The sequence below is a fragment of the Vespa velutina genome, chromosome 2 (assembly GCF_912470025.1).
Source record: "Vespa velutina chromosome 2, iVesVel2.1, whole genome shotgun sequence".
Taxonomy (NCBI): domain Eukaryota; kingdom Metazoa; phylum Arthropoda; class Insecta; order Hymenoptera; family Vespidae; genus Vespa; species Vespa velutina.
The window spans coordinates 4,031,118-4,057,591 of NC_062189.1; the positions used below are offsets into that span (position 1 = coordinate 4,031,118).

The 26,474-nt window shown below is 28.7% G+C and overlaps 3 protein-coding genes across 12 annotated transcripts; 2 read left to right on the top strand and 1 right to left on the bottom strand.

The window, feature by feature from the left end:
• Nucleotides 1-571: 571 nt before the first annotated feature.
• On the top strand, nt 572-5,754 carry LOC124957656 (RAB11-binding protein RELCH-like). 3 transcript variants are annotated; one of them, XM_047514743.1, is made up of 16 exons: nt 572-821; nt 1,104-1,304; nt 1,515-1,673; nt 1,747-2,093; nt 2,155-2,265; nt 2,346-2,590; nt 2,675-2,985; nt 3,067-3,353; nt 3,426-3,753; nt 3,834-3,987; nt 4,058-4,181; nt 4,270-4,540; nt 4,619-4,754; nt 4,834-5,033; nt 5,185-5,446; nt 5,517-5,754. In XM_047514743.1, exons 1-16 carry the CDS (start codon nt 773-775, stop codon nt 5,662-5,664), a joined length of 3,333 nt encoding a protein of 1,110 aa, XP_047370699.1. In that variant the 5' UTR covers nt 572-772; the 3' UTR covers nt 5,665-5,754. The 3 variants fall into 3 exon arrangements, with proteins under 3 accessions (XP_047370699.1, XP_047370700.1, XP_047370701.1); XM_047514744.1 differs by having other exon boundaries at nt 580-821; nt 1,182-1,304; XM_047514745.1 differs by lacking the exon at nt 572-821 and having other exon boundaries at nt 1,179-1,304; nt 1,519-1,673.
• Nucleotides 5,755-7,053: 1,299 nt separating this feature from the next.
• LOC124957658 (lysophosphatidylcholine acyltransferase) lies at nt 7,054-21,886 on the bottom strand. 5 transcript variants are annotated; one of them, XR_007103700.1, is made up of 12 exons: nt 21,275-21,885; nt 14,813-14,958; nt 11,695-11,912; nt 9,881-9,993; nt 9,646-9,800; nt 9,362-9,499; nt 9,126-9,251; nt 8,887-9,034; nt 8,697-8,795; nt 8,367-8,511; nt 8,042-8,233; nt 7,054-7,348 (listed from the first exon to the last, which is right to left on the bottom strand). XR_007103700.1 is itself a non-coding variant. In XM_047514752.1 (12 exons), the coding sequence occupies exons 2-12, from the start codon at nt 14,134-14,136 to the stop codon at nt 8,145-8,147; spliced, it is 1,464 nt and encodes a 487-aa protein (XP_047370708.1). In that variant the 5' UTR covers nt 14,137-14,264; nt 14,813-14,945; the 3' UTR covers nt 7,815-8,144. The 5 variants fall into 5 exon arrangements, 4 of the variants coding, with proteins under 4 accessions (XP_047370708.1, XP_047370707.1, XP_047370706.1 ...); XM_047514752.1 differs by lacking the exons at nt 7,054-7,348; nt 21,275-21,885 and adding exons at nt 10,457-10,671; nt 14,119-14,264 and having other exon boundaries at nt 7,815-8,233; nt 14,813-14,945; XM_047514751.1 differs by lacking the exons at nt 7,054-7,348; nt 11,695-11,912 and adding an exon at nt 10,457-10,671 and having other exon boundaries at nt 7,815-8,233; nt 21,275-21,886.
• Nucleotides 21,761-26,145, top strand: LOC124957659. Of its 4 annotated transcripts, XM_047514756.1 has the most exons (6): nt 23,001-24,842; nt 24,981-25,178; nt 25,325-25,460; nt 25,567-25,724; nt 25,888-26,000; nt 26,076-26,145. In XM_047514756.1, exons 2-6 carry the CDS (start codon nt 25,033-25,035, stop codon nt 26,120-26,122), a joined length of 600 nt encoding a protein of 199 aa, XP_047370712.1. In that variant the 5' UTR covers nt 23,001-24,842; nt 24,981-25,032; the 3' UTR covers nt 26,123-26,145. The 4 variants fall into 4 exon arrangements, with proteins under 4 accessions (XP_047370713.1, XP_047370711.1, XP_047370712.1 ...); XM_047514755.1 differs by lacking the exon at nt 23,001-24,842 and adding an exon at nt 21,775-22,102 and having other exon boundaries at nt 25,888-26,145; XM_047514754.1 differs by having other exon boundaries at nt 25,888-26,145.
• Nucleotides 26,146-26,474: the final 329 nt, after the last annotated feature.

Sequence of the window (26,474 nt, forward strand, 5' to 3'; positions counted from 1 at the left end):
TGTGTTTCTGTAAAAACTTTACAAAATTATAACGTTTAAGTGATAGTATAATTATAGTTACTCAGCATGTAAATGATGACTGTCATAATATCCGTAATTTAATTGGCCATTATAACTGTACTCGCGATGTGTGTGTATGTGTATGTGTGCTATAATAAAGGTATGTATTAAAAAATATTTATATGATAAAATTTATATAATATAATCAAATTTATATTTATTTCAAGTAAGTAAAGACAATGAAATAAAAAATAAATAGTATCAAAGGATCTGTAAAATGTCAGAAAACATAATTTTTTTAATATAAAAAATAAAGAGTTAATTTATAAATTATAACTTGTGTACAAATTAATAAAGTATATTTAATAGTGCATTATCTTATATATATATAATTTTTTTTTTTCTTTATTATTTTATATTTTACACTATTATAGAGATATAATTTATCTATTTAATTAAAAACATATCTTCTACCATAAATTAATTCTGTTATACTGAAAAACATATTGAGTTGTAAAAACATTTGTATATATGCATCTACGTATGTGATGACATTTGTACATACCTATATATCAACAGTTGCATCAGACTATATGTACGTGTGATGTTACCTTGATCGTCACAGATGTGAAGTAACTTTGTGTATTACGAATAAGATAATTTTAATTATTCGGCCTAATATTAATAAGGAAATAATATGGTATACTGATGCCATTGATAAGTAATACAAAACATGTCACTTTGCCTTAAGATATAAATAAATATTAAAACGATGGCTGGTTCTATAGAAGAGGTTAGAAATTCCTTGTCTACAAACAAAGGTAATTTTAATGTTTTTCTTTTTTTTTTTTTAGATTTCTTTCTAGCGATTTTAATGTGATTTTTTCACAATGGATTTAAATTGTTTTATTTCATATACTAATTTATGAATTAATTTATAATAAGTTCCTTTACTTAATAAGTTTGTGTATGTCTGTATATACATGAAACTTTACATTTGTATACGTCATCTATATGTATATTGAAGATTTTTTTCGTCGTTTTTTTATAATTTATTATTTTTTAATATCATGAACAATTTCATGTATAAAATCATTTATTAGGATTTCCCGCCATACGGACGACAGTATCTTACGAAGAAATTGCTACGAAACTTTTAAACGAAAAATTTTTATTAACAGCTTTGGAATTACATGCAGAATTATGCGAAGCAGGAAGAGAATTGTCAATTCTCAAAGAATACTTTTCTAATCCATGTAATTTCGAAAATCAAAATATCAAACCAGAACCATATACACCTATGCGTAAGTATATTTTTCAGGTATTATAATGTGATTTCTTTATATTTATATCTATTTATTACCTATTTTTTTTGAATAAATTAAAGTATTAAATATATTTTTTAATAATATTCAAAATGATATATATATATAAATAATATGAATAGAAGAAATTTGAAAATTATCATTATATATATATATATATATATATATATATTTGAAACAAAATACTAGCTAGGTCTTCTAGTCAAGCTACTTTGGATTCGCTTGATATGACAAGGTACTCAGAAGATGGTACTGGAATTGATGAAAGAGTTGCAATTTTGGAATTTGAACTTAGAAATGCAAGAGAAAGTATTTCTGCTCTACGTGCAAATCTTACTGTTGTTACAGGTTTGTTTTTCTTTTTCAAACATTTCTTTGCATTTTTATAATATAATAAAATTTCTTTGTTTTAATATTTCAGAATTTGATAGTGCGACACCTGATAAACGTTCGGATAAGCAAGTTATTAATGATAATCCTATAAAACCTCACGAACAAAGAGCTTTAAATTTTTTAGTTCATGAATATTTGCTTACACATTCTTATAAATTAACATCAATAACATTTAGTGATGAAAATGAAAACCAAGAACTTGAAGATTGGCAAGATGTTGGCTTGAACATTCCAAAACCTTCTGGATTATTACAGATTTATAGAGAATACATGAGAGCTAATGGTCATGACAAACCACCTTCTGTAAATATTTCTGTTCAAACTGAATTTGGAAATACTGAAGTAGAAAGAAAGGAGAATGAGTTGAAAGAAATGGTTTGTATTTTGTATGTGCAACTTATAATTTTTCAATTTTTAAATTATTATTTTATTATAGATAGAACAAATAGAACAATTAAAACAGCAAACTGCATTATTAGAAAAAGAAAAGATGGATCTCCAGCATTATATTGATACTACCAATGAAAATTTGGTACAAGATAATAAGGTAAAACGAAATGTTATTATCTGTTAGTGTTGCTTTTTAAAAACTTGATTTTTATAAATCTATATGTATGTTCAATTTAGCAACGTAGTAATGGTACCAACCAATCTATAAATTCGAATTCTACAACACCAGATAAATTCGAAATTCTTGAGTCTCCTCCACGCGATGCTTCAAACGCAACTCAAGATCCAGAAGAAGATGATAGTGTTTCTGTAGTAGTGAGCTTAGGTGAAACTGATCCAGGAGATAAAGAATGGACAAGAATACAGTTACCAAGGACTGATGTTACAGAAGGTTCAACTATTTTATCAAATGCACCATCCAGGTATACAGATATATAAATTAATGCATAATTAAATAAAAGATATATCAAAAATAATATTTGCATGTATATATATATGTGTTTCAGACTTTTACCAATAAAATTTAAGTTAGAAGTTATTGGTCTTTGTTTGGTGAATATTTCAAGTTCCATAATATCAGTGGCAGAAGAACCATTTAAATATGGAGTTTCTCGCGATACACTTGTTAAAATTTTGGCACAAACATTACCTCGAATAGTACCTAATATTATATTGAACAAACGAGAAGAAGTTATACCTTTAATATTAAGCACAGTTCGTTTACATTCCGATTCTGGAGAGAGAGAAAAATTACTACAACTTCTTTTTAATTTAAAAAAAAGACCACAAGAAGAAGAACGACAAATGATATTAGCTGGTTAGTATTTATTCTTAAAAATGTAATTATTTAATTAGAACAAGGGAATATTTATACATATATATTTATTTCATTCATTAGGTTTGGTGGCAATGGCAAAACTTGAAGATGAATCTATTGGAGGAGAAGAAATTTTAACTCTTTGTTGGGAACAAAGTCAACATAAATATCCAGAAAGAAGATTATTAGCTGTTGAATGTTGTTCTGCATTGGCTCCATATACGTCAGTTTCTATTAGAAATTCCTTAATGCTCTCTATGTTACAACAAATGCTTTTAGAAGATAAAGATCCTTCAGTCAGAGCTAGTGTAGTAAGAAGTTTGGCTCTACTTGTAGCATTAATGGATGATCCAGATAAATATTTTCAGGTAGTATTCTATATTATTTCTAGATGCTATATATATATATATATCTATTAATATTTTTTTGTGTATTTGTAGTGTGAAGAACTTGCCCTAACAGCCTTGAATGATTCTTCTTCTATAGTAGTAAATACAGCATCTTCTATATTTTTACCGATCTTAGCACAATGGGCATTATCTTTAAAAAGATTAAGATCACATCTTTTGCCACGTTTAATTTCTAAAGTAAAAAATCATATAAAACCAGCGAATCCTCAAAATTCACCTGTTAAAGAAAATATCGACGAAGAGAGAATAGAATCATTAATTGGCGTTTTACAATATTTACTTCCTCATACTATTGTGTGTGTTGCTGATACTGATACTGTTAGAACTTCTGTAGAATCTTCAATTTCTCAAGAATTACGTAAGTAAATTATAAAAAATACAAATGTAAACATTACAGTAGATCTTTTTATATTAACAAAAATTAATTTTTCATTTTAGCTGCCGAATTTTTGAGTATATGTCATTGTGATATAATCAATCCAAAAGTATTTTATGACGGCGACACAGACGTAGGTGCACTTTTAAATACATTTTTTTCAAATACCTGGGAGAATGATTTATGGCCAGAATTAGAATGGTTCACTAATAAATTGTAAGTATTATAAATTTTATATTTTTGTACTAATTTACTTTTTATACAAAATTATAATGCTTACTTTCAGAATTATAGATATTCTTGAAATAGTAAAATCTACAGAAATAATACAAGAGAGTGTTTTAAATTCATTGCTCACGTATATACAATCGTTGTGCAATGGTTTTGGAAGATATATTACTCAGACAAGGGTAAATTAAAATTTATAATACTATATAATAGTACTTGAATATGGTAGTATCGTAAATTTTATTTATAAAATTTTTTTTTATACTGCAGATTCAACCAATATTCCTGCCGGAAATAACGGAATTAGAAAAACAATTGTCAACATTATCAATGGATAATAAAAATCTCAGCTTGACATTGATCCCGGCTTATTTAATTATGCTAAGCACTTTAAATGGCGTTGAAGTCTCAAAATCTATAAAACAATTTTTAGTTGTTCTGTCTATGAGCGGTATCAATATTACAAGTCTTCAGATTGCGATTATAAAATTATGTGCTAAAGAAGAAATGCAAGAGCATGTACTAACAGGATTATGGGATGGTAATTTATATAATTCTTATTAACTTATTACTGTAATGTTATTTTTTTTTAACTATTTATTATGGCTATATATTACAGGTGTGGTGCATCAAAGATCTAGTGTAAGATGTGCAGTTGCAACATTATTTGGTTCTATCATAGCTCACACTTCAGATCGACTGATAAGTGGAAGAATAGTTCCAGCTATTGTAACATTAGCTAGCGATCCAGATATGTAAGCAATATTTTTACTTAAAAAAAAAAAAAAAAAAAAAAAAAAAAAAAAAAAAAATAAGTAATATTTTTATTTTTAGAACTGTGAAAGCAGCAGTTATACCTCCTTTAGGTCGTCTTATCACTGAATGTAAAGTTAGAGAAGCACGTGATAAGGCACGGTTAACTTTAGAAACTATTGCTAGAGAATCGCAAAATATTTTGTCTGTATTAGCTACACCTCTTGTTTCAACTTTAGCTTATATCGCTCCAAGTTGTCCTCAAAGTTATATAGAGGATGGTAAGATTTTTAAAGTTATACTCTTCGTTTGTGCTCTTCGTGCAACTTTTTTTTATAATTCTATTTGTAACAACAAAATTTTATGTTAATTTAATTATATTGCAAAAACTTGCAACCGAATATAACGGTTAATTTTTATTTAAATTTACAGTGATTGCCACACAATTGACTGGAATAACTGCAACAGCGATGCAACAGAATCGTAAAGTAGATCTTTGCAATGCTTTGGTTGAAGCCTACTCAGTTCTAGTTTATTGTCCGCTAAGCAATCAATGTATCTCTGGAATTATATTACCTGGCTTAAGGCATTTGGAAACTTTGATTAATCAAAATTTGCCGCAACAAAGGGAAACTGTAAAATCTTTATTACGAGAAGCGGAATCTCATCAGGATATTGTTAAACCAATCGAAAGGTAATGAATTTTTAATAATATATTTCTGTATATTAGTAGAAATATTTATGTGGCTTTTCTATGATTTTAGATCAAGCTCAATGAGTTCTGGACTTTCCTTATCAATGGCGACAGTAAATGTAGGACAGGGCGTAGAGGATATGCGACAAAGAATGAGCAAGATATTTCAACAAAGACCTGGTTCCTCGACAGTGACGAGTATTTTCAAGAAAAAATAGTTATATCGTTTATAATATTTTTCTATTCTTCGCGCAATGTATATAATTTCGTTTTTTTTTCTTTTTTTTTTTTTATATATATATATATATGAATCTCATTATTTGATTTTTTTTAACTTTATCCAGATTTTCTCTTTTTTTTTTTCAGTCAATCATATAGAATAAATATTACGTATAAATACATGCATAATTTTATGCTCGCACAAATTGATAAAATTTAATATTTAAAGAAATTATAAAGTAGAATATTATTTTTAATAAGAGATTATGTTTACTGTGATTTTCTCATAAATATTATTGAAATTGTGGTGTGCCTTTTAAAATGTAATTGTAATGCATGAGAACAAATAGATAATAATGTACGTGCGAGAATAGATATTCGTATTGCGAGTTCGTAAACAATATGTAAGTGATTCAGTTTTCATTTGTTTTCTGTTCTTTCTTTTCTTTTTTATATATTTATGACGAATTCAGATATTATGTTTTTTTTTTTATATAAATGCAGATTAGAAATACCTAAAAATTCGTTTCTTTTTTCACTATAGAACTTTTTTCAATATATATTTTTTATGCTTGCGTATAATTTTTACATCTTTTTTTCTATATTTGTTGAGAATAATATCATTTTGAGCCTGTATATATTAAATATGAGGCAACAGTATTAATACACTATACCCATTGCATAACACAATCGTGATTATCACTATGTATAATGCATTTGCTCAAAAAGTCAATAATTAAGATTTATCATTAATATTGTTTTCAATACATGAAAATATGTAATCTCAGAATTGAGTTGTAAATGTTATTATAGTTAATATTTATTTAAAATAATATTTAAAGTTATAATATAGTAATACTTTACCGAATTACATCAGTGATCTAAGAAATTAGTTGTGATAATCAGGTTCTATCAATAACTCTTTCAGAATCTCTGAGAGTGTATATATATATATATACACATTTCATTATTTTCTTAACAATTGGAACTTTATGATATCTAGAATTTGATGTGATAGTTTAGAGATCTATATTCTTTATATATATATATATTTTTTCAGTCTTGTTTCGTACTTAAAATAAATTCATAATGTAAATAAATAATTTTTGCTAATTTATAAGCAAAGACAAAATATATCTAGACTACTTATCAAGTTAATTCATACCTTGTAAGAATATTTTATTGTATCTATATGTACAAGTATATATTTTGTGTATATACATTACACGCATCGCGTACGTGACACACACACACACGTCACCGCATATATATATATATATATTCACATATATGCGTATATACAATATACAATAAGTAACATTTTATTGTATTTCACGACCAATGTATCATTATATTATATATGTGTGTATATTAAATATTAAATACTGTAGTATGTATTGTTATCGAGCAAAGAATAAATTTTATAACATATTTATTCTAAATGCATGTTCAACTTCTAGGTACTCATAATTAGTATACTTTAATTTACTAGAAACTCGATCAAGTGATCGAGCAGATCTTTGTGATTAATTTCCACAAACATAAAATAATTGAGCACTCATTCAATAATTTTCGCATTTTACAAACCCTGAGCAATCTAAAGCGATTATAGGACTAAATAATGTTTCCTATGGACGATACGTCCGACTTATCTTCCAGTCTCACAGCAAGGATTCTGCATGCCTTTATATAACAAAAGTTTTAACATGTATTGCATACTTAATTTTGTTTCCGAGTGTGAAACCTCATAAAGGTGAAAAATTCATTGTAATACCTATTTAACTAATACAATAAGGCCTATTCTAAATAATTTCTACTTTTAATTGTTGAAATGAATTGTCAGTCGAACAAAAAAATACTTTAAGACAATACAAAGACAATAATTATTAAATTATATTGTTAAATGACTTGTATCATTTTCTTTATAAGTAAAATCTATTCGATTTTATATATTTTATTTCATAGCGTCATTATAACGGAATTTAAATAAAAAAGAAAAATGATCATTCAAATTGTTAATAAATCTAATAAATATTGAACTGCTTTAATGTTTTTCAAATTCGAATATTTTATTCGAATTAATTTATATTATATATATATATATATATATATATATATATATATATATATATATATATATATATATCTGTATTTTATTTTCATACGGTTTAAAAAAAGATTTCCGCCCATTTTTTTAATAACAATTCATAATCCGATTAGATCAGTAGTATGCTTATTATCCAAGCTCAATTTATCAATCACCATAGAATTTTTTGAAGACGTTATTATTTCATCGAAGATATAGATGTTATTTAAAAAATCTGCTAAGCATATATGTAGAGAGGAAATAGTCTCAACGACCGCATAAGAAATTACCTAGTTATACAGGGCTAGAACAAATTTGGCTGAGAAGTGGCCTATTGGAGTCACGTTGCTCCCTAATTCTTCGAGGAATACGAGACGCGGCCAAGACACACTCTCAAATGGTCTTCTTTTTTCTTGTCTCAGAATTCCCAGTGAATAGATGCGAAAATTCTGCTCGTGTAGCTAATACACCAAGCGCGGCCTCTGTAAAAAATTATTATGACGTAATTACATATAATTACAATTTAACTGTTATGAATATAATGAAATATTTGTGACAAAATTGATGAGAATTTGTACCAACTGTTGAAAATTTATATAAATCATTGTAATTTACCGTAAGTTACTACGTTGTCACCAGGTTTATTGCAAGCTTGTTGGAAAATTTTATCAACATCCTCCGATTGTAAGTGCAATGACAACCTCAAAGCTTTTCTAAGTTCCGCTAGATTAACACACTCCAATGTTTTAGAACCGCAAACCTAAATGAAAATATAATTAAGAATATTTATATATTTAGAAAGAAGTATTTCGTAATTTTTTTTTTTACTTCTACTATTTATAGATTAATGAAAAACATCAAATACTTATTTCTTCTAGAATTATCAATATATATATATATATACACGTGCGCATATGTATATGCATGTATTCAATATATACTTACGTCTAACGCGATTTCAACCATATCCAATTCACAATTAGCATTTGTCGTTGCCAGTATCGTGAATATATATTCTTCAAGATCTATCGTGCCCTTGCCATTCTAAAAATGAAAATATACGTAGCGAATATATGTCATTGGGAAGAAAATAAAATTGAAACAATAGAATCAGCTTTTTTTATAATGAACATACTCGATCGTGAATTCGAAAGAGTTGCTGAGTAGTCGGTTCTTTTTCATCGAGTCTAAGAATCCGTGCGAATTCTTGCAAATTTACTTCCTCGCCGAATTTTTCTGCTTTTTTCCCTAGAAGCTCTTCTTCGGTTTTCGATGCTGCCAAACTATAAACAAGCGATGCTTAATTTGTAAAAGTGTTTGCCAATTAGAGATATAAATATAATGTAATATTGCGATTAATATTGAAGGACTAACCCAAGTTTATTTCGAAGTTTGTGAGCTTCTATTATGGTGGATGCATGAGGTATATGTAACTGATGAGCCTTGCTGATAATTCGACAATCATCATAAGTATAATCTGATACAGGGATTTTTAATGCTCTAAAAATCAAGAAAAAATTGCTAATCAAAATAATATCGCAAGAGAGTAAGTCTTTTACATATGAATATCGATTTATAAATTACGATTTAATAGTACAAGTATTACTTACTCTGCCATAACACGGCGAACGTTATTTGCATAAAGTTTGGGATCTGTTTTCTCTGCTTCGCTTGGCTTGTAGACAGGAAGGAATTCAATTTCGCAACTACTATTCAGCTGGGTTAACGTGAGCCATAATAATTTTAAACTGTAATCGATTGATTAAAATCATGATTCGAATCGAATTAAGTCGTTAGTTCTTAATAGTACCTAAATTTTTATTTTTCAACGATAAAAAATATTTATATCAATATCGAATATTTTTTATCGTAGATTTGTTAATGTTCTACTTACGCTCCGGGACCTTCCCATGTCCATGTAACTGTATCTAGTTTATTAGGATATCTTATACACACTGGTTGTACAGGTACGCCTGGGTAGAAAGCACCTGACTTAAAAGTTATCAGACACGAACGATTTGTGCAGGTACCCTCTGGGAAAATCATTACCTGACAACAAAATTAATGTTTTCTTTATATAGTCATTTAAATCTACATTTAATAACTTATCTATAATAAATACAAATTACCTGTGGCCAATCTTCTTTCGAAGTAGCACGTTCGATTATTTCCTTTATCGTCTTCTGTCGTGAATTAGGATCTTCTCTCCATACATAGACCGGTTGCGTGTAATTGATGAGCTCTGAACCCGAAGGAAGAATATGTTAAATCGAAGAGCTCGAATGAAACAGATTTCTTATGATTGCGAGAAATTATAATCATGTATCATCTGAGCTTCGTTCGATTAATAAATGAATTTTTATTCGAACGCAATTATTTTCAGACAGTTAAACGAAGATGCATGAGTTTACATGTGCATATACATAAATACGTAATTAACATGAATGTAATCTAAATTATTATTAAAAAAAAAACGTACATTTGAAATCGTAACTTTTTCTTTTATATGGCGAATGGGATGCATATCGACGAACGCAATCTTAGTAAAAGTTTGAAAATAAAAAGTATAATTATTAAATTGTATATTAGATTATTCTTTTCTTTTTTTTTTGTTATAGTTAGAAAAACTTGTTTTTCATCAATCACTTGTTTTCTTATATTTGTTGTTTTTGGAGAATTGTGAAATATATTCTGCATTCACATACTTCCGGTAAACGGATTCAATCCTGACTCTCGTCTTACGATGATTGAGGGAAATCCAGTTACGTAGACGATACCACCGTCGATGAACGTTGAATGCGGTGCGACCACCAGAATCGGTGCCTCTGCTCTTGAAGCTTGTTTGCCGCGTACGATGATTCTCATTCCTCCTGCCTGGTATGTCAGTCGTCCCAGAAAGCACAACCAGGGAACTATTTTGCTGCAGGTTGTAATCCACACAATGCTATACTTATTTAAATTTCATTCGACGAGGACTCGATTCGAATTTAATCAATTTAATTGCTTCAAACAAAATTTTACTTCTTTTTTTATTTTTTTCTTTATCAACAATCGAATTGCACTTTCTCATCATTGAAGTTAAATTCGTGTCTCTTTCTCAATCATTTTTAGCAAATTAATATGCATTATAAAAATAAGATAAGAAAAAAAAAAGAAATATCCATCGCAAGTTTTGTACGTAGAAAAAGTCGACGAAGTAATTTGTAGAGTTCAGTGATCTTCCTAGACAGGAAGATCTTAATGACGTTAAGATCTTCCTCTTTTTCTTTCAATGTGGCAACATGAAACAGGAAAGTAAGAGGAAAGATAAAGCCAGTAGTCTATAATGAATAGATATAGCCGAATAGAATAATCCCTCTGGCTAATATAAATTTAAGATATAAATTTTGTCAGTTCATAAGCTGATGTGTGTAATTACTTAATGTTATCTCATTTTAAAATATTTATTTTACACCTATGGCGCAATCCATTGAAATTGTTAATAATTATATTAATTGTATTGTTAGTTAAAATATATGTTCCCAGATATATAATCCCATCCACCATATGTATATACATGCGTGCATATATTTATATATAAAAGATAGATAAACATTTAATTATTTAACATTATATTTATACTTATCCAAACATCGCATATTTTTTTTTTTTAGAATGAATTTAAATAGATTTATTAACTTTTCTTTATATCTTACGAACGAACCGATTTCAATATTTATTTATATATAATTTAAAATAAAAATTAAAAAGCTGGAAAAATTGTTCACACAGAACAATGATTTATTTCCTTTATTTATTCATTTATTAAAGGGAAATAATTTTTGGATAATTTTTTCGTGTATTGCAAAAAATGGTTCGTACAGATGTTCAACCATTGTACGTTTTCACCACTGGTGAATAAAAAGGAAAAAAAAACGATGAGATTATGAGAATTGTGACCTACTTCCGAAGAATGGAATGCGGCCCGTCTCTCCTTTGGCGACTATGCTCGGTCCACCAAGGTAAACGACCGGAAGTGCATCGAAGAAGCTCGAGTGTGGTGCAAGGGCTAGCACCGGAGCATCCTTTGTTTCCGCTTTTTGACCTTTCACCTTCAGCTGATGAAATCCGCCACAGACGAATAATGCTCGCATCATCCAGCAGATCACGATGCGCATGTCTCTGTTTCGTCACACGTTTCATATATGTGATGATAATTTCATTCGATGTTAGAAAAGCATACTCGAGTCTTTTTAACGGCTTTCGATGAAAGAGAAAGGGAGGCAAACAGAATGCAACTAAGTACCTACTTTCGTTTCTATGTAATATTGGTAAATTCACATGCGAACGTTACTCCTTTGAGCTAAGCGTTTTCTATTTCGTTGCATCAATAAATATTGTTTTAATTAAATTTAATTGAACCGATGTTTTCAAAATCTTTGACTTCCATCATGTCAAGTAACATGTATCACTAAGAAATTCGATAATAAGAATTACATGACACATTTGGATTTAACGATCTAATATTTATTAATTATTATTTTTCTATATCTACAGCGAACAAAGACAATTATTAAAATTATTGCTAGTATTTATCGCTTCGAAATTATCTTGAACTTGAACTTACGCGTTTCCATCGAAGCCTCTAGACTAGGTATAGATTTTTTTATTATTTCAGAAGGTGTTCCAAGTCGGAAATTCATTACCATCGGCAATATATACTCTGATAGAAAATTTATATAGCGAGTGCGAACGACAAGAAGGTCAAGGATATTTATAACACAAACCGAACGTACTAATCATTCTTTTGTTCTTTTTTTTTTGAAAACAAATTAAATTAGAATCAAGGGAAATCAATTAAATGAATGAATATCGGTATTATTAGTATTTCAATTGAAGATTTTTTTTTTCTAATTAAAACAATTGACTTTTCACAGGAAAGACCGTCCTTCTTTTCGCATTTCAATATAATAGTTCGCATTGAAAATTTAACAGATGTCTCAAGCGTGTACTTTGGATGTCATTTATAGAACGTGGAGTCATAACAGGTGTACGAAGGTGAAAGCTGTTCGATATGAAATAGAAAATCTGTATTTCGAATTGTTATTTACATATTATTGTGCAATATCCGATTTGATTTCATGCAACCTTTTTTAAATTTTACATTAATTTTATAGATTTAGTAATCATTTAAAAGCGATTAAATGTAAAATGTAATTTATTAGTATCTGAAATTTAACACATAATAGATGTGTTAAATTAAGTGTGTGATCCCAATTGGCGTCTTAAATGGTTAACGATTTGTGAGATGTAATGAAAAATTCATGTAAAAGTGAGCCGGATGATATATAACATAGCAGAAATTTCTAGTCTCACAAATGTTTTGCTGATGCATCAACGATCTATTTAGAATATTAAACATATTGAAATAATACTTCTAATTAATTGAATATAATAAAAGTCTATTATATATCTTAATCTTCAATATACACTTAGTTATAATCATTTTCTAAATTTCGTATTAGTTGTTTAATTTTTTTCAAATTTCACCTAATACATCTTGAAACAATTTTAAATATTGTACTATCAATATTTATAAATAACTTAATTATTTCTGATAATTTCTTTGGTCATAGTAACAATATCATAAATAAATTTAGAACTTAATTTAATCCTTTAGCATACTATTTATCATTATATTATTTTATTTACCTACCTACTAAACTTATGTTATTATTACTATAATGGTTTCTCAATAGGTAATCTTTCAGGACGAAATGACATTTTATAAAAATATTTAATATATAATTTACTCAGCTATTACTTTATATTAATGTAGATATGACTAAATACATAATTGAATGCATCAAAACATTGATTGTGTTACTAATGCTGTGAATTTTGCAGGATACAGTTTAATTATAATGTAAAGCGAATAGAATTACAAAATTATTGCGTTAGGCAATTTAGTCTAACTAATTTGTTGTTTATTATCGACTACTGTCATGTTAGCGCTTTCACTATAGCATCATCATCATCGAATAAGTACGTTGCTGCTATACGAGTAATCAAAAAACACGTATGCACTTTACCGCGAACCAAACGTATACTTTATCGCTGACAGAGTATGGCATTTGATACTTTGTCACGTTATATAAATAATTTGTTTCAACATTCAAATTTCATGGAACTAAAATATAGCCAAAGCTGTAAATGTATGCGAAAGGCACAGGTTGGATATAACGACTGTGCGATGATGAGCGACTACAGTCATCATTGATAACGAAAGAATTAAACATGGAAGAAGCAAGTGGTGATATGCCGTGCAGGATCAGCCGAAAGGGAAGGCATAAAGGTTCATTTATATAGAATCGTGCCGTGGTCATACCGTATCCCGGCTATGCATCGGACTCGAATTGGTTACTATAGTTTTGTATATAACAGTTTATATATCATTCGTGTCATATCCATCATCATCCGTGGCCCTGATAATCTCCGGTTACATTTGATAGCCTCCAATATTTCTCTTATTTCCTAGTTTCACCATGGAGAGACACGGTTACAACACTGAGATAATTATGTAAACGTGTTTAAAAGTATTTTATTAGTCTATGACTTTAAATCGGACACATTTACGGACGGTCTTCGTCAATCGTATATAAATATTCGGAATGATCATGACACGATTATATATGAATGCATGAATGTTCGGACAATGTTTCGGACACGAAACAATGGCGTCATCATTTCGGACACGGAACATGGCCACAAATAGATTTTTATTCGCGGAATCTTCGAGAATAAAATAATCTTTTTTAATAAAAATAATTTTTCTTTGTGTCAACAACAAAGAACTCTCTCAAGCTGTACAAACAAGCTGAATTATTTAAATATAATTTCAATAATATTTATCTTGAGAGTTTAAAATTATCAATGTTTCTATCTATGAGAATTCTATGAGAATTCTATTCTATTCGTCTTTTATGTATAAATAAAAGATAACGAAATGCATAATAATAATATTTAGAAAAGTCTATTTTGAGAAAAATATAGACATTTTTAAAAATTTTGTCACGACTTACCGTCTCCATCCTTTAAGAGGCGCTTGACGTAAATCTTCCTCAGAAAGTCCATAGAGACCCAAACAAGCTAAAAGCCAGGCCATTATTACTAAAACAGTAATCGCAGCTAGCCTTAATGGTAACAGAGCTACCGTCAGGAATGCCGTCTGTAAAACGAAATGTTTACACGTCAGATCAAATTTATGTATTGAGATATAGATTATATCATTAATTTAATATAAATAAAATAAAATAATTATTTGTGATTTTGTCTTTGACGAACTTTCTTTTTGTCGATTTAATCGATTTTTTTTTATCTTCAGAGAAAAAAACAGATCTTATATCTTACAGATAGAATGTTTTACCATCTGTTGAAATGATATGATGGATGCAGTAGAAGAAGAAGAAGAAGAAGAAAAAGAAGAAGACGAAGCGAAAGAGATAGAGAGAGTTAAAGAAAGAGAACGAGTACCGTTTGATCGTTCCGTTAGCCTGGCTTGCGTTGCAAGTTATCGTTTCACGTGTATTTCTCTCACTCGATCTTTCAAGATCGAGGTTACGGCCGAAAGATTATTTTTGATGCACCAAAGATGCTTTCGTGGATTCAACGGTACAAGGTTGCATTCGCTACTGTCTTTATTCTTCGTTCGCTTCTTCGGCATCTTTTCGTGTCACGAAAAATTTATACGAGAGAAAGTAGTACAGCTTTTTTTTTCTGAATCATCATGTGAACCAAGATCATTTTTTTAAGTAGTACTTCCGTGTTCTAAAACGAGTTTTCAAATTTATAGTCTATTATTAATTAAGATGTTGACTTTGATTATGTGGATCCATGTGGATCTTGATATCCGAAATGTGTGATACACGTGATAAAAAAGAATATAACGGTAGTTCGTAAGAAACTGTGTCGAAGCCTTTAGAATTCATGTTAGAACTTTTTCCTCATTAAAAATTTTAATGATACCTTCTTCCTCTTCTTTCATCTTCTTTCTTATTGTTATCTCTTTATTAAAGATAATTTCTTATTGTAATCTCTTTATTAAAGATAATTTCTTATTGTAATTTCTTTATTAAAGATAATTTCTTTGAAAAACATATCGCGATTTCTTCGATTAGTTAAATTCAACTTCTAACAGATATATTAGAACATTGAAAGTATTCGAAGAAAGTAGGTATATACCTGCAGTAGATAATCTCGTTCTAAAACACGCGTCATTCATAGCAATTACTTTCGTTCGAATTCTAGGCAGGCTATAATTTATTGTAAAGAATTTTATCACTTTATTTGATCACGTACCAATATTATAGATATAGTTTATTAAAAGTACAAGTTTGATGGATTTTCTTTTCTTTTATATTTTTATTTAATATAAAATTAACGTGTCTGTTATGTCTTACGTCTGATTAAATTTATCGAAATGAGGAATTATCGTTCTATTAGTAAATTCATCGTAATTGACCTAGAACTTACTATTAAGAACAAAATGGAAATTGATTTGGATTCGAATGTTCAAAAGATATAAAAACATTTGTAAATAATGATTCAATGATATTACGAAATTTCTTTAATCACCTACATGATAATGAGGTTGCTAATATTAGCATTCAAAGCAAGGTGCAGGCGAGTTTTCTGATGAACATTTTTAATGAGCCTTACAATGTCGTTTACCTACTTATTCAAGGACTCATGAAGTATGTTGTTAACCTTCTTATTATGTCACATAGACACAACAAGAAGAAATAGACAAATTGTTATGTTACATCAAACATTATATTTCTTGTTTCAACCTGTCTAATCCGAACGGAATACTTTTCTCGTAATTTGCTCGGATGTCGAGTCTTAAGATCAACCTCACGCGTACTGTGATCATGACCAAGAATTGTGTCAAGGTGTTCCAGAAAGATGAGAAGAGACTATTTCTGACAAAAGGAGTTCATATTATAAAATTTTTCGAAAGCAGTATCATTATTAGTAATTTATTATATCGAGAGAGAGAGAGAGAGAGAGAGAGAGAGAGAGAGAGAGAGAGAGAGAGAGAGAGAGAGAGAAAGAGAGAGAGAGAGAGAGAAAGAGACATATTATAATAATATCTTATAAAGATAAGTAAGCAAAGGGCAAGAATGACGTAGGCGAAGGGTCAATTATTCTGTCATTCATTCTTTTTATTTTCTTTTTTTTGTTATTCACACGGAACACATTTCACCGGAGTAGATCCTCGTATTTTGTGACCCACATCTGGCAAGGCAAAGTTAGTCAAAGAAGTGGGAGACGTTCAACTTATTCTTCTTTTTTTTTTTTTGTCTCTTTTATCCTAAGAAACAACGAAAGAAAGAACTAAATTTTGATTACTTCGTGCATTATATTTTATCTTTCATTCTTGTCAATAAATGTATCTCGTTTGATCTTATTAAATTAATTAGATGCATCTTTGTTTTATGTAAATAAGATATATAACGTGTATTGTATATAATTACATTATAAATGTATGTTAAACTTCTTATTCTACTGATTACTATACAAGTGTCTTTTTTTTTATAGAAATAAATAATCTTAAAATTAAGAAATAATAATTAAACGAACGTAGAATTTTATTTGTCGTGGATTTTTAAATCGTTTTTAATATCATCGTCTGTATATTCCGTATATTACAAACGGACAAAGGCTTTATTTTAAAGCATATTTTTAAAACGTTGTCAGAGGAAAAAAAAGAGCATGCGCTACATAAGGTTTATATTGCATGTCGGGATATTTGCAGTGAGAGCCGGAAAGTGTCGAAGAATAAAGATAAAAGGCGTCGACGGTCCGTCTTTATAGCTTTTCTTGCTTTACGAGTTTAACTTTCCGATTCATTTATGGTAGCTTTTTCTTTGTGAGTATAACATTTCGAAATTTCAAACCGCCATTAGGATAGATTATTGTATGAGTAATATAGTCGATGTTTGAATATAATTTATTTTATATAGGACAACAAAATTTACATATATATTTATATATAAGTAGGTAAATATATCTTTGTGTGTATGTGAGTTTTGGAGGACTTTGGTAAAGAATGACATTATTTTTCTTTAAGTCGAACCTTATTTGATATGACCTACTTTTTTCTCTTCGTTTGCTAATGATGTTTGAGCCTCTTTTTAAACACTTGAAACATTTATGAAATTTTACACGTGTGTTCTCATTAGCATTTGTTTTAATAAATTTTATATGTTTAGTTGCATAAATATATATACATATATATATATTTTTTTTAAATATAAAAGAATAGATGGATACAAAGAATGAAATGGCTTGTAGATTTATGAAGTGGATTTTTTTTTCTTTTCTTTTTTTTTTTTTTTGGATAAAATACATATCAATATCTGTATTATTAATTTGTTCGATTGTATATGTATGCGACATGTATTGAAGTATTGCAAAAATATATTATAAATTTCATTTAATAGTTTTATCCTCGATTTGCCTAGATTCTTAATGAATAATAATTATTTTCCGTTGATCGACTTTCGCTCGCTTTATATCCGAGACTCGCATTGAAAATCGCTTTCACTGATTAGCGACATAGAATCGAGAAGTATCATCCGGCGCGAAGCGGTTTGAAATTTTAATTTTCTAGTTGAGAAATGTATTACGCTTAATAATGTTTTACGAAAGACGTTTCATTCTCCACTTACCATCCTTTCTATTGCAGATTTAAATATAATGGAGATCTAAATATATACTGTACTTTGAATATTTGTCAATGAGAAAAATCGTGACAAAAGTTTTTCGAAAAGAATATTAAGAAATTTGAATTCTTAAGAAAATATTAATGTTCATTTGATAGCAACAATATTAAATATTTATTTGAATCCAATTATATTTTTCGTTTAACTCTTACGTTAATGTAATCGATCAGGTAATACTGACTACTAAAAGTAATACGAATATATTATAGTTATAGATACGTGTCCGAATAATAGTCTTATGTATGAGGAAATTAAATAAATTTTTAAATTAATTTAAATTAGTACAGATTAAATAAATGAAGTGAAATTATTGATAAGAATGTAATGATAAGCTTATAAATTATCAATTAACTAATCGTTAACGAGATGTTTACAAATTGTTCATTTCCTCATTATTCCGTTATACAGATAAGCACGTATATAGCGAATACAAAGTACAATCATACAACCAATATTTACTTAAAACTTATCACACATGGTAATCAGTCACGCACTAATTTTTATGGAAAAAAAAAAAAGAAAAATAAATAAAGAAAAAAGAATAATATCCGCGAATGTAACTGTAAAGAAAAGATCCGCATTACGTACGACAATATGACATGTACCACAACTTTCTCCGTCTGTCTCTCTTTCTCACCGTCTTTCTTTTCATATGCACACACACTTGAAAGTATACATCGCGCGCGCACACATAATTGTTAAAGAGATTTCTTTCTCCAAGATGTTTCGAGGTTTCGAATACCAATATCATTCATCGATACCTTTGCTATCCCCTTTCTTCCGTTTTAATAATCTCTCGACTTTTCGAATCTTAAAAAAATTACTATGAAATATGAAGTTTTTAATGATAATTGGTTATTATAGTATAAGACTTTACATTGGATGGTTTACGTATTTAATTCATCATGAATCGAAATTAATTTTATAGAAAAATGAATTATAATGATTTGATCTATAATATATTGATAAAACAATATCATCAAGTATTCAAATTTTAATTCATTTCGTTTTATTATTTCTTTTCGTCATATAAATTAGTTGTAACAATTTGTTTTCCTTTTTCTCGGTCGATAGTTCAACGATCGATATTTCCTCTCCCCCTCCCCTCTCTCTATTGAAAAAAAACACAATTTATTGTTACATAATGAAACCGCATTGGTTATTGGCTTACAAACAACTGTGTTGACCTTTTAAAAGGTGTATTTCCGTTCTAGTAAGCAGATATAATAAGGACTAAGACATTATTCAGATAGATTATTTTTTTTCTTTTTTTCTCTTTAAGTGCGTACGTAAATTATCTTTAATAAGTATAAGTAACAGAAAATTATATACATTGTAATATTTTTGTTTTGAAATGATAGATATTTTTTTCATTAGTATTTTTTAAAAATACTTTCTAGACATCGAAAATAATAATTTAAGCGTCGTCATTATATATTACCGTCATAAAGAAGACATTTTTTTAAGGAACCTTATTATTTATTATAATAATCAATACTTAAGACGTGAATAGTTCTATTTAAATACATCTTAAAGTATAATGTTAAAAATGATTTAGGAATTTTTTCCGAAGGATTATCCTATTTTAATAAGCGAACGAAAAAATTAAAATGTTTTTTTAAATGCAAACAAAATGTATTTGCAGATAACTATAACAAAATATATTTTGTACTGTATAAAGGCAACTATATACTGTACGGAAATTATAATGTTTGGAAGACTTTCTACGATCGACAAGGTGCAACGTTTGTACGAGTGAAAGCAGCGATTTGAAGAGAGGTATTTAATTCGTCTATATGTCACTCTTTTATCTGATTTTCAGTCAATATTAAAATTGTAAAAGAATATCGATATTAGATCGGATAATATAATTAGGTCATTACATCAAAAGATATCTATTTCTCTTTTTTTCTTTCCTCAGTAAAATTATAATTTTCTTTTCTCTTTCCTTTCTTCAACGTACAACCTACATATTAAATCGTTGAATGTCATGAGCGCTCTACTTCTTTCTATATAGCCGCTGGCAGACGGTAAAGAATGTTGATATTAGTATTAAAGTATTACAACGAGAAAAGTTGGCTGATTTCGTGATGACGATCTTTCAGCTATCCTTAGTTCGACAAGCATCAGGTGAAAGTGACGACTGACAGCGTCGTTGAATATATAAAATTATGTTTTAGAATCGATCATGAATCATTCCGACAACGAACAGTTGATGTCCTTATCAAGGTGAATATTATTTCGTTCTCTTGCGAAAGAATTGTTTAAAATATAGAATTCAACTAGGATCTATAATTGTTATCGAGACGTGATCTTATTTAGTGATTCTATATATATTTATATATATATACACATATACATATATATATTATAAACATATCTATATCTATGTCTATATATATATACCAAACTAGAATTTAAAAAATAACTAGAAAAACGAAAAGCCATGTCTTAAAGAATATAATAATTATTATAATAAAAATATAATAATAATTGCCGGTAATTATTTACGAAGGGATACACAGTATATAATTTACAAGGGGAGAGGTTAAGACCTGCTTCTTAAACTCACCCCTCATGACTCGCCCGACTTCGGACAGACGCGCGAGCATCGATCCCAAGGGAGGGTTTCCGCGTGCGAAAGGAGTGTACACGTAGAAGGGCTCACGAAAGAGAAAGAGAGATAGATAGATAGATAGATAGAGAGAAAGAGAGAGAGAGAGAGAGAGAGAGAGAGACAGAGAGAGAAATACTGACCTTGAGTTTATCGTAGGTCGTGTCGAGTTCGAGTCGATGAACGAAAGGATTGAGGAGATCGGCGCTGAGGGTTGCAGCATCCACCTCTTCGTGCTTCTTTCCTACCCTCCCGTTAATTTCCTCCATTTTTCTTTTTCCACGTGAACCTTACTTTTCCCGAATGTAGAGAGCTAACGTTTCGTTTTTTTTTTGTCCAGCACGCGTCCTTAAATATTGTCTAACACGACGAGGGGAAACGACGACGCGTCGTCACTCTTCGTCAATAACGATTCTCATCGACGAAGAAACAGACTGAGAGGTAACGTAGCTCGTAGGAAGTGGGAGAAGGTCGAAAAAAGATTAAAACGGAGAAAGACGGGATATATATATATATATATATATATATATATATGTGTGTATATATATATATATATATATAAAGAGAGAGAGAGAGAAAGAGAGAGAGAAAATAGAGAAAAAGAGAGAAAGAGAGAAAGAGGAACAAAGGAGAAAGGGAGAAAGATAGATATAGAAAAAGAGAGAGGAAGAGAGAATGAAAAGTCGATGATCAGTTACGACGAAGCATCGCTACACACGCGTAAGGGTTGTCGGTCTACAACGTACTGTGCCTCGCCACCCGTTTAATATCGTGAAGCGAACGACCAATCATCGTGCACGTTTCCTCGTCCGATTACTAGCGAATTCCGACGAATCTTCCCGAAGCATCGTGTGCGCGCGCATGTCGGTGTAAGAGAAATGCTTTCGCTCGTTTTCGGTAGATATCCTTTTGGAACACGAAAACATACGAATGAGATCTTTGGATGCGCCATTTTTCTTCTAATAATAAGGGTGAATTTACACGATTTCCTATTTACGCTTATGTTCAACGAGAATAAGAATAAAGATTTTGATGGTATATTAGGAACATGACGCGGGATTATTTTTTTTTTCAATGATTATATTACTAAGATAAGAGTATAGACTTTTTCCCTTTCCTTATTTTTTTTTCTTTTTTTTTTTTCATACGAATGAGAATATGATATATAGTAAGGGAGGAAGATACGAATTGTAAGTTTCTTTCGATGATATCTTTTCAGGATATGGGGATAATGATTCCTTTATCGGAATGCGAAGAATTAGAAATAATATATACCTATCGTTATACAATGGCGATATAACTAATAGAATGTAGACTAGCATATATCTATGCACGTTAAAGATCAATAGTGTTCTCGAGAAGGAATCGTGCGCATCGTTCTTCTAAATTTGTCCTTGACATATTGTTTTAGTGAATCCAAAATTACTACTCAAAATCGCACGTGAAAATAGAATAAAAATTTATTTGAGAATTACTGAAAAGCATAATATTATTTCGAATAAATTTACGAAGTTTTAAATGAAATACCTTGCATTTTCAAGTAAAACGTTGCATCAACGATGTGTACTATACAGCGTGAAAAGATAGGCATAGAGACAAATTATTTGTAGCAACATTTGTTATCTTACATTATGCAATATTATTTTTATCAGTTTTTTCCTTTGTGTAGAAATCTTCACATATGTATAGAAATATGGTATTAGCATCTTTTTTTTTTCTTTTTTTTCTTTTTTTTATCTTCACGTTTAATTGTCGGTAAATTATTTATAATAATGTGAAAATACAAAAACTTATCATCATTCCACTTTAGTAAAATATACTTTACATCACATAGTTTTTATATACTTTATATACTTTACATAATAATAGTTTTTTTTGTTTCAAATGAACGAAATGAAATTATTTCCTTGATCGATAAAATATTTAAAATTATCTTGATACTATTTGCGAAAAGTTTCGAAACACAGGAATGTATTTATACTTTACTATGATCATAATTCTTTTTATTGTGCATCGATTCTGTCGATTTAAGAAATTCATTAATAACTAAATTACATCAAAATGTTATGTATGTTAAATTTGTTAGATAACAATAATTCTAGAAATTGAAAATGATGTAATCTTTGAGCTTTCGTACATTAGTTAGTTCATTAGTAACGTCTTAACTATTATGACTCACAGTATGCACGATGCACTTCAATACTGCATTGTTCGAAAAAGATACTCTACTGTATCAAACACAAAATATAATTGACCATAATGATACTATTCGTTTAATTCTTACAATAAATTATATTTTTTCATTAAAATCGCACCGTCATCACATTTATTATAAATCGTTAAAAGGAATTCTTTTTAAAAATCAATTCACATATTCCAGTTTGATCTTCGTTTCGTCTTCGTTTCGATTGTTCAGCCAGAGTGATTTTGACATTATTGCATGTAATTTAAATGTACCGTTCACACATTTCCGTTCAATCTCAGTTCAGTCATCGATGCGTAATACATCGATGCAAAATCCGAGATCATCATTAACAACGTTTCTTTTTTTAAATGATTGATGAAATTCTAATAATATCTATTATCTGTAGATCCAAGAGATTTTTGATTGCTCCAACTATTTCTATCTTTTATACTCTTGACGTTTATAGAGTAGCATTTTTAGAAATATCAATTTTATACCGTTATCAATATCACATGCGCAATTATTATCATTCGTTTACATTGATATTTCAGTTGTCATTTTAATAAAATTATCTTTCGGTCAGTTATAATACTAGGATATTTTGTGAAATAGATCTTTGAAATCGAAATTTTCTTCTCTAAATCTCGTAAATCATTTTCTACACATTGAATCAATTATAGTATTCTCTTTATGCAGAAATTTTTTTCACGTGTTCGCTACGAATTTTTGCCTTTTCGATAGTAAAAAAAAAAAAAAAAAAAAAAAAAAAAAAAAAGAAAGAAAGAAAAAGAAAAAAAAACACACATATACATATGACGAAAATGTTTTCTATTTTCTGACGTGTTTAAAATTTTGACGTGTCCAAAAAATGTTACAATTAAATTGATCATAACAAACTCTTATTAAAATGTTATCTGAAATAATATATTTTATCAAATGAAAAAAAATATTTACGTGTGTGAAATTGTTATTAATGGTACAGAATAGCGATGTTTTGCTAATAAGCAGACAAAACATTGCAATTTATTAAAATTCCTTCAGTTATTAAAAAAAAAAATTTCGTTGACTACGATTTTTATGATCGTAATTGATCACCGTAACCGAGCGAAACGTAGACGAAACATTGAATGAACTGAAATGTGTGAATTAATATTTTTTAACTTGCAACCTTTGGCCGGGGATAAAGGAAATTTTCGATCACTTCGTCCATTTTCACCTTTTATATTTTCAACGTACACAAAGTAAAATCTACGCATATTGAATCAATACGTGTGAATATAAATTATTAAAACTGAATTGTGACAAAACCGAGATGGAACGAAAAAGTAACGGAGAATGAACTGAAATGTGTGAATCGACCTTTAAGAATACAATGGCATATATACCGTTTAGTCTGTCTTTTGTATCAATCACAGACGGTACAGTCAATAATTACTGAACTAACAATCGATATGTATGTGGAGTGAATAAACTTGTTCGTTTGAAATTCTCTCGATAACGAGTAAATCGAACGTTTTAATAAAAATGTGAGTTGCGTATACTTTTCGTTTTATATATATGTATATATATATATATATATATATTTAAAAAAAAGAAAAATATTAATTATAAAAGTAAGCTTTACGTAAGGGTCCTTTCACGCATGCAATATATTTCAATTGCAGTTCCATCAGTATCGGTCGATTAGCGAAGTAGTCGACTTAACCTCTAAACAGTATGACGAAAGAATTGCATAAAAGTCTTATAAATTATTTTACGCATTTAAAGAAATTAGACGAAAAATGGTTGGAATTATTCACATCTGCGGAAAGACCGTTGCAAGCTTTAAAAAATCAATGCGAACAATTACATTTTGTCTCGAGGTATATTTCTTCATATTTCTTTCGTTTACATATTACATATCCGATATAGAAAAATATTTAACCAGAGTTCCGTAGTAGAAAACTACGGTTTCTGTAGTGTGGAGTTAATTCAGTAATGTTTTTCAAGATGTCGCTTTTTTTTACAGTGAAGATGTCGATAACGAAGAAATCTGTATGATCGATTACGCACGAGAAAAACTTATTTTTAAAATTTTCATCGGAATAGAAAATGAAATTTCCCTTTTACAAGATATATTACAGCGTTTAAATGACGCTATTCAGGTAATCATTCAAAAAATATCTTTTCTAAAAATTTATCGACGGATGATTGAACGCTGTGTGTGAAATAGTTGAAAGGTAAATAGTATATATCTTTTTTTTTTTTCAGGATTTAAAAAATCGACTAACAAATTTAGAAAAATCTCGGAGTAATGTTTCGTTACATGACGAAGATATGAAAGATATTGTAAATGGAACACCTTATAGGCCAAAATTAAATTTACTTTTAGAATGGGCTATCGAAGGCTTTCAATATTATCACGAGTTGTATCCTTTGAAATAATGTTTTTTTAACAGATTATTATTATAATTTAGAGTCATTATAAATATTTAGACAATGTTTTATATGTGAAAAGAAGAATCATTTTTTTAAAAAGATTTTTATTTTATGCAGATCGTTACGTTATCATTTCTTATTCCCAAATTCTAGATATCTTTCTATTAATAAAAGCATGAAAGCGATGGATTATAAAAATGAAGAATCAATTGATAATTTTGCAGATTCTTTTGTAGAAGATCGTTACAAAAGAATCAAATTAAATAGTAAGACTTTCAATATAATTTTATCTAATAATCTAACATTTATATTATAAGATTAATTTATGACATATATTTCAGGGATACTAGCTTTTACTCAATTTTTAATAATGGAAAAGATTCAATAAATATTATTAAACAATTTCTACTACATCTTTGTTACCTATCTATTTTTTAATTCCTTCCTAAGAAGATTTTATGAAATAATCGAAATTATTATAAATGGCGCCATAGAACCGATGGTTATTCAAAATATTTCTCAAATTAGCCTCTACAAAATAGATCGTCCTAACAAAATATAATTTACGATTTTTATATAAAAATACAAATTTTTTTTATATATTTGTTAAGAGAAATGTTAATTTTAATTTGTACAATAATATAAATAGATTTTCATATTTACATACAGAGATTGATCGCTCAAAAGTATTACATTAATTTCCTTTGCTTTAGAATTGCATAAAATCATTAGTTTTTGTT